Source organism: Polypterus senegalus, chromosome 16, assembly GCF_016835505.1.
Source record: "Polypterus senegalus isolate Bchr_013 chromosome 16, ASM1683550v1, whole genome shotgun sequence".
Taxonomy (NCBI): Eukaryota; Metazoa; Chordata; class Cladistia; order Polypteriformes; family Polypteridae; genus Polypterus; species Polypterus senegalus.
Window position 1 is genome coordinate 7,384,108 of NC_053169.1, and position 8,719 is coordinate 7,392,826.

The 8,719-nt window shown below is 38.2% G+C and overlaps 1 protein-coding gene across 2 annotated transcripts in view; it reads left to right on the plus strand.

Moving 5' to 3' along the window:
- eloal (elongin A, like) overlaps positions 1 to 8,177 on the plus strand; it is a 45,806-nt gene extending 37,629 nt beyond the window's left edge. For both annotated transcript variants that reach the window (XM_039738927.1, XM_039738928.1), the window contains exon 11: positions 7,733 to 8,177. In XM_039738927.1, coding sequence (XP_039594861.1) covers positions 7,733 to 7,794 — 62 coding nt within the window. In that variant the 3' untranslated portion in view covers positions 7,795 to 8,177. The remainder of the gene's footprint in view (positions 1 to 7,732) is intronic.
- The last annotated feature ends 542 nt before the right edge of the window (positions 8,178 to 8,719 follow it).

Sequence of the window (8,719 nt, forward strand, 5' to 3'; positions counted from 1 at the left end):
TACAGGCATATCTCCAGTAAATTATACAATTCCTAACATAAGAACTGTGTGTATTTAGATACTGTACACAACAATAAACCCCTACAAAAGCTGATGAATATGTGTTCAATTCTTACACTCTAAATTGGGGGCTGCAATAAAAATTTGCTTTACAAACATTTAGTGCCACCTATACAAATTCTAAAACAATTCATGCAGTTAGACTGAAGTTTAATTTTTCTAGCCATTGCTGAAGCTTAAAGATTCTCCAGCACTTAAAACAATGTCTTTTGAGCATTGACTGTTAACGGTTGATTAGGAAACTGACTTTCCACCGGATGCAGTGGTTTTAAGAAGAGTGGAACCTGCAATTCAATTAACAAAATGCACTCCTGGTTTTGTTTAAAAGCTAAGTGTGCCTGCTTGTGTACAATCAGCAAATTATTTGTCCCATCTGCTGAACAGGAAAGACTCCATTCTTAAATGTACAAGAGTAAACGTGATTGTTTGGCCAAAAATCCATGTAAGATACAATAGACATGGCAGGGTTTAATATAAGTACTATTTTGCCACTTTTGTTTTAAACTGTACATTGAATTGACATTTAATAGCCAGATTAAATCTATTTTTTACAGCTATAATTAAGACAATATAGTCTGGCCACCATTACTGTGTGGTTGTTCAGTCCTTCTCCAACCAGTAACAAATTAAGGACACAAACATTTAATGTTGGAGCTACAATTATTCTTTTAACTTTTACTAGCAGGATCTAATTTGGATTTAGATTTGCATTTGACAAATGTCACTGTTCATAATGTATCAGAAGGAGGAAGCAAACAATTGGTGAAAAAGAATCCTTTATTGTTCCAGACTGGAGACCTTTAGTTATTGTGTGTCATGAAGATTAAGCAAGCTGCAGTTTGCGTCATGTAGTTAAACAGGTGCCAAATGGTGTCCTGTGGCACATCAAACCAAGAATTGCCTAACCGTTCCTTGAGAATGTAATCGTCAGCAGAGGATGTCAAGTGGTCATTCTGGCACATCAATTACTGTTCCTTAAGATATGTTCATGATATTCTGTGCAGAGAAAGTTGACAGCTTTATAGGTGTGTATCTGTGTATAATAAAATGGAATTTTTTTTCCACTAGTAATCCACTGTTGCCACAAAAGATTATAAAATTTCAAGAGGATTATAAAAAGCATTTAAATCGCAGGGGTGACTAGCTTTATTGACATTGGTTCCCCATATCACATTTACTTTGCTGATAGCATGACATTTGAGAATGTTCAGGCTAAACATTTGTATGTCATGTATAGATTTTTTATTAGCATGCTATAAATACAGTCCCAGTCCTGTTAGTTGACTGCACATGGTTTCATGTGTGGGTTGACCATCTTTAAAATGTACCATATCTTTGTAGACGCTGTGAAACTGTGATACCTGTGTAGGTACCTTGATAACTTGTCTTGATGTACTGGTATATAATCTGGTCTTGTTGAGGCATATGAATTGGCATGAGCTTTCCTTTAAACAATCTTCATTGTCCAGCTTACATGCTCATTCCATTATCCACCTATTCACTCTTCTCAGCCAGTTTTTCCCAGTACTTGGCTGGAGGAGCTTGAGCTGTTTCCAAAGAAAATCGCATGACACTCTGAATTCCCTGTCTGTCAAGAGGTAGTCATCTTAACATGTAAATTTATTGTGACCCCAATCTACTAAGGTTTGGTTTTCACACCCAAAAGGTAAACACACATAAAGGGAAGAATGAGCCAATTCACTAATGTGGTGCTTGGGCTAGGAGTTAAACACAGTCCCTTTGAGCGATGAGGCAGCAGAACTATCTGCTTTGCCACTTTACCTAAACAAGACAGGTCTCCTTAATTTTAGTAATCTTGTAGTAAGGGCATGCAAAGCTGTTATGTCATTGAGTAAATGAGATGTTAATTAATCTGCTGCCTCTCCTTCATGCTTTCAGAAGAAATGTTTTCCCATCCTACATCATACATTGCTCATGTAACCTGTATGTGTGTGTGCTAGACCATTTCTCTGAATTCAGTCGTAATCTTCTTTATTTATTTGGTTTATACAATGCTATATACTTTATACCCTGCCATTCTTTCTTATATTCTGTGTCTTGAGCATGGGAAAGGAGCTATATAAATGTAGTATTCATATTATCCCATTTTTAGTTTGCTTCTTGTTTGTATGCTTTGTTGGTTTTGGAGGTTGATAATCGGGCAGTTCTCATTCTAAGCCACACCCTCCACCTTAGATTATGTCCTTAATGTTTGTGGTCCTGGTTTTGCTTTTCAGGATTTTTACAGCCATAGCTAATTTGCAGGCATGTTGCGTACTGTTGCTATGTCCTCTTTGTGCTAAAACAGTGACTCAAGGGGAGTAAGATTCAATGCTGTTTCTTTTAAAAAAAAATCTGCAGTATGTACAGAAGTTAGAGGGAAGTCAGATTTGAAATAAATTGAGTGGATAGGTTGTGATTGCAGTGTTGCAAGAGAGAGACATTTAGAAATCTGTTCCTACAAATTTATTTTTTTAGAACATTAGAAAAATTGTGACAAGAACAGGCTATTCAGCCTAACAGGCTTAGTCAACCTATTCACTTAGATTGTCTAATGTAACATAAAATTGAGACCTGAAGGTCCCAAAATTCATATACTTCACCATACTACTTGGTAATTTATTGCAAGTGTCTGTAGTTCTTGGAGGGGGAGCTTTTCTATAGCGTGACAAGTTTATAGCTGTATCCCTGTGGTGGTGTTTTCATTGTCCCTTTATTACTTTTGTAGATTGTCTGTTTTAATAAACACGTCCATTTTGTCTCATTGAGAATGTGACTTTCATGATCAAAGGCTGTCATACGCACAAGTATTTTCCTCTCCTGCATATGATTTTTAAAAGCTAATTCTGTATACAGGTTATCTGTTCAGTCTTTGGGGTGTGTGTGTGTGTGTGTGTGTGTGTGTGTGCGTGGGTGTGTGTGTATAATGTAGATGTACAACATGTGAACGTTAAGGCACCCTTGCTTAAAATGTTTTACTGTGAATAGTTAAGTTTGCAGAACAAGAACTGATCAACAGAAGGCATGAAGTTAAAGATGACACATTTCTTTTCAGCATTTTATGCAAGATTAGGGTATTTTTGTTTTGTACAGTAGTACAGTGCAAAAACAAAAAGAGCACCATGCAAAAGTTTGGACACCCCAAGGTCTTGGATAACTTCCCCCCACCAAGCCCCCGAGGTCTAAGTCTTTCATTAGGTTGTTAGGATTATGGCTTGTTATCATTAGGGAACCCAGGTGATGCAATTGCAAAGCTGCAAAAATTCTTGAACTCCTCAAACCTTGTCCCAACAATCGGTAGCCATGGGCGCCTCGACACCGCTGCCTAGCACTCTGAAAATTTAAAAGAATTGATGCTCACAATGTAGCAGAAGGCTACAAGAAGAGAACCTTTTTTAGGTTGGTTTCTTCAGTTTGCAATGTTAAGAAATGGCAGTTAACAAGAAAACTTTTTGAAAGAACTGCTCATTGAATTGCTAGAAAGGCGCAAAAAAAAAAAAGTTCATGTGACTGTAAAAGCCCCTCATGAAGATTTAACAGACTCTGGAGTGGCGGTGCACTGTTCTACTGTGGTAGAGTCACCAGAAGAAAACCTTTTCTTCATCCTAGCCACAAAATTCGGCACCTGAAATATGCAGATGAGTATCTTTGCAAGTCTGATGCCCTTTAGAAACAAGTTCTGCAGACTGATGAAGTCAAAATAGAACTTTTAGGCCTCAATGTGCAAAGGTATATTTGGAGAAAAAGGGGTCAGAATTTGCACGTCTTCGACTATTAAGCATGGCGGTGGATCAATCAGGATTTGTGCTTGTGTTGCAGCTAGTGGCACAGGGAACACTTCATTGGTAGAGGAAAGAATAGATTCAAACAATACACTGCACAACAAAGTTTTTGCTTCTTGAATACTGCTGGGTGTTTCTGATAGATTTTTGGGTGCTGATCACGAATATCACATGAAAATTTACCCATCACGTACTGTGTCAGAGAAATCTTGTTTTGTCATTATTTTTTCTTATTTATATCCAAACATTTTCACTCCCATAAGTGAATTATCAACAACGGTTTGAGCAGCCTGGGCATGTCCAGGTATGGAATCAGGCCAGGTTGAAAGCTGTTCTGTGGAAGTTGACATCCTGGGTAGGTCTGAACGAGCTTGACGCTGTTTCAGCTTGCTTACACCAATCCTGCTCATTTGGTTTATATAGATAGTCAGTGTGTATGTATAGTATCCATATAGTAAAGTATAGTGTCTGTAGCAATATACCAGTAAGTAAGCTTGATGCTATAGACGTTTTGTTGTCGGGCGATATGTCTCGTCAATGTCATAACAGCTGCGGTACATTCTTCTATATCTGTGGCGAATATACACTTGCGCCTCAGGTAACGAATGACTGGTCTTGTGAAGAAAGCTGCTTATCTGTGTTTCGGCTGCAAAATTGGTGTTAAGATAAGGAATGGGCACCTCACATTTGCCGTGCGACGTGTTGTCAGTCTGGGAGCCCGGCTCAGAGGCACTTGAAAAATGATGCCGTTTGCTGTTCCAATGATATGGCAAGAACAGAAGGACCATGTGATGGACTGTTACTTCTGTTTGACTAATATGCCTGGTTTCTCTGTCAAAAACAAGAAATCAATTGAATATCCTAATCTGCCTTTAGCAATGAGACCAGACAGTCTTCCAATTCCGAAACTACCAGATGATTTGACCTTGGACAAACCAGATGAAGAAACTGCAATGTAGGGTACGGACAGTGACATTGACCCAGATTTTGAATCGTGCTCATCAGGCTATTCACATCTGATAACACAGTCCAAATTGAACAATTTGTCAGAGATTTGGGTCTGTCAAAAACAAAAGCCAAGCTGCTGGGTTCAAGACTGCAGGAATGGTGTTTGCTGTCACCAGGTACAAACATTTCTGTGTTTCGAGGCTGACATCCTGATATAACCAATCTTTTTGCACAAGTCGACAGTCTGTTTCTGTTGTGACATTGAAGGATTGTTCTCGGCCTTGGGTTGTGGTCACAACCCGGAAGAGTGGCGCCTCTTCATTGATTTATCAATGTTGAGCTTGAAAGCTGTTGTTCTACACAATGGCAACGTTTATTCTTCAGTACCTGTTGACTATGCAGCACACATGAAAGAAACGTATGAGAATATGGAACTGTTGCTGAAGCACGTCCAGTATAGCAGGTACAACTGGAATATCTGTGTAGATCGTAGTCGTTGCTCTGTTACTGGGACTACAGCTCGGCTATACAAAGTACTGTTGTTTCATCTGTGAATGGGACTGCCATGCCAAAGAGTAGCACTATTGTCGACAGAACTGGCCACTCTGTAAAAAGTTAGTTCCAAGACCGAAAAATGTGGCACATGAATCACTTGTTGACCCGGCAAAGATATTTTTTGCCTCCTCTTCACATAAAACTGGTACTAGTGAAGAATTTCGTGAAAACACTGAACAAGGAAGGCGAATGTTTTCATTATGTAAGACAGATGTTCTGAAGAATAACTGACGCCAAAATCAGAGGGCATTTTTGTTGGCCACCAGATCAGACCTGTTATGAGTGACAAGTAGTTTGAAGATCTGTTAGTTGGGCTGTAAAATAATTGCCAGGAAAGCCTTCAAAGATGTTGACAATTGTCTGGGCAAGTACAGAACCCCAAACTCAATTCAGCTGGCAGACAAACTTCTCAAAGCATACAAGACAATGAAGTGCAACATGTCACTCAAGATTCATTTCCTCCACTCACACTTAGACTTCTTTCCTGCAAATCTCGGTGCTGTCAGTGACGAACACAGTGAAAGGTTTCACCAGGACATTGCTACGATGGAGAAATGATACCAGGGCAACTGGAATCAGTCAATGCTTGCGGACTACTGTTGGACACCGCAGCGTGATGCACCAGACATTGAATTCAAGAGAAAATCGGGAGCAAAGCACTTAATTCTGTTGAATTTAATAGCTTATGCAAAACATAAACGTGACTAAATACGTTCTTGTCAGTAAACATGTAAATGTCTATTTCTCAGAGTTCCTACGTGATGCAATAAAACCAAAACTATATTTGTGCATACCCAGTAGGCACCTGTCACAATCGGTAAACTTTTCAGGAAGCAAGAATTTTAAAAAATATTGTGCAGTGTTACCAGCAAATTCTGGAAGTAAACCTCACATTATCTGTTAAAAAATTAGAGGATGGGTCTTACAACAATATAATCTGAAACCCATCTCACAATCTACAATAGAATACTATAAGAGCCGCAAGCTGATGGTTTTGCCATGGCCCTCACAGTGGCCTTACCTTAATGTCATTGAAAATCAGTGCATAGGTCTCAAAAGAGCAGTTGCATGCAAGATGACCCAAGAATCTTGCAGGATTAAAAGCCTTTTGCAAGGATGAATGGGCGAAAATACCCCAAGCAAAAGTTGAAAGACTCTTAGCTGGCTACAAAGAGCGCTTGCAAGCTGTGATACTTGCCAAAGGGGGTCTTACTAAGTACTGACCATGTTGGGTGCCTAAACGTTTGCTTCAGGCCCTTTTTTGTATTTTGTACCTGTGAATGATGGAAATAAAGTAATCTTGCTTCAAATATTAAAGAAATGTGTCATCTGTGTTAACTGTATGCATTTGGGTGATTTCAAGCAAAGGGGCTCAAACTTTTGCATTCTACTGTATGTTTGTGTAGTGACTATAAAATGTTTTCACCACATGGAAGTTTCCACATTTTACTCCATGTTGAATCGTAGATTTAATTTGGCCTTTTTTGGCATTTCAAAATGAAAAATAGATCTCTGTAAAGTGCGGGTGTCGAACTCCAAGCCTTGAGGGCCACCATACTTACAAGTCTTCATTCTAACTCTTTTCCTAATCGGTGAGCAGTTTTCACTGCTAATTAACTTCTTTTCCCTTCATTTTAATAGTTTTGTTTTTAAGGATTCAGCCCTCCTGAATTAATTTTTTTTTTCTTCATTAAATGACAACCAAACACAAATGAGATGTAAAACGAGCCAACAGCTGACCAGCTAAATTGGGGCTTTAAATGCCAACCAATTTCACTCTAACCAGTTCCTTAATGAGAAGCTGATTCTTGCTGTTAATTAAACTCGTTATTTAATTCCATGGCTTGTTGCTGCTCTCATTCTGCCACAGGAGACATTTCCAAAACTGTTCTGTTTTTTTCTAAAAACACAAGTCAATTTTTTGGGGACCTGAGAAATCAACCTTAATGAGACCTTTCTTTAATTTCAGATATTGTGTGATGGGCATAGATAAGCTGGTCATGTGGAGGCTTGCTTTGTGACTCATTGTTTGGCTGCTAATTAATGAAAAAGAAACAACTAAGGGGCCTGAGTCAAGCTAATTAAAATGAAAGCAAAAGTTAAATTAGAAGCAAAAACAGGTCACTAATTATGAAGATCGTTAGAATGAAAACCTGCTGTCACTGCGGCCCTCCAGAATTATGAAAAAAACGCAAACTTCACAAGTATTATGACACATCCAAATCATTGTCCTATGTGATTTATTGTATATCAATTAAAATGTGGAAACTTCCTTGAGGGTAAATTTTTATATGCATTCTTTATAAAGCCTTCTGTTTTTAATTCATCATAAATCTACTGTATATTTATAGAAACTAACTACAAGTAATGTACTTTTTTCTTTCTAGAAATTGCACCAATGATGGCGAAGTCTTTAAGAGCCTTCAGGAGCAGAGTCGGGCGGCGGTAGTTTAAAAGCGGATATTTGTCATCCCGTTCAATCCACACACCGAACCTGTATCGGAATATTCCAGTAATGTTCAGTTACTGATATTAGAGGGGGTTTGAACCATTTGTGTTGTACAAATCCACCTAGAAGTCTGCATGTCTTCTGAATATTTGTTAACTTTTAAAGAATACACATCTGCCAATAAGGTGACTGATTTTTTTCAGCTGGTAGTTTTTGTAGTTGCTCAGTGCAGTATTTGCCAAATGCCAGCATTCTGGTATTTGTTTTCCTCTTTTTGCTTGTTACTGTTGTGTAAATTCGATTAAATTTGTTTTTGCTGGCAAAAGGCATGCTCTTCTGAATGTAAATAAACATTTTTCTCTCGCATGTTTTAAAACTTTTGCTGCAGAACCTCTCAACAAATTTTGAAAAAACAGGGGATAAGGAGATTGAAATTACAAGTACCTCAGAGAGGACATACTTTTAAATATTGGCTATACATTTACAGCAGTTATCAAACAGCTTGACAGAGCACACTTTCCCAAATCTTGATGCATGCATACAACAATATTACATTATTTTCGCTCCTTGGGTAAAATATATAGGACACCATATAATCAGTAATAAGCACAAAATCTGTTTAGAGTTGAAAATCTGAAGGTTTGTGAGAGTCTTAAACTGAGTTCAGCCTTATCATGCTGGTGTTGCTTGGAAGGCAAGTTTACACAACCTTTAAAAGCCTGTTACTGCATACTTTGTAAAACTTGTCAGTGAGTTCATCCAGCTAGCTTCTTTTAGATTTATTCTAGCTTAACCTGTAAAATGTGTTGCAAGGACCGTTGTCTTCCTTGCCAACTGCAGCCATCATGCTGTACTACTACTCTTATCTTTGCATGGTCTTTTTCATACTAGGGGGAAAAAATCAAGTGTTTATATATACTGAAGC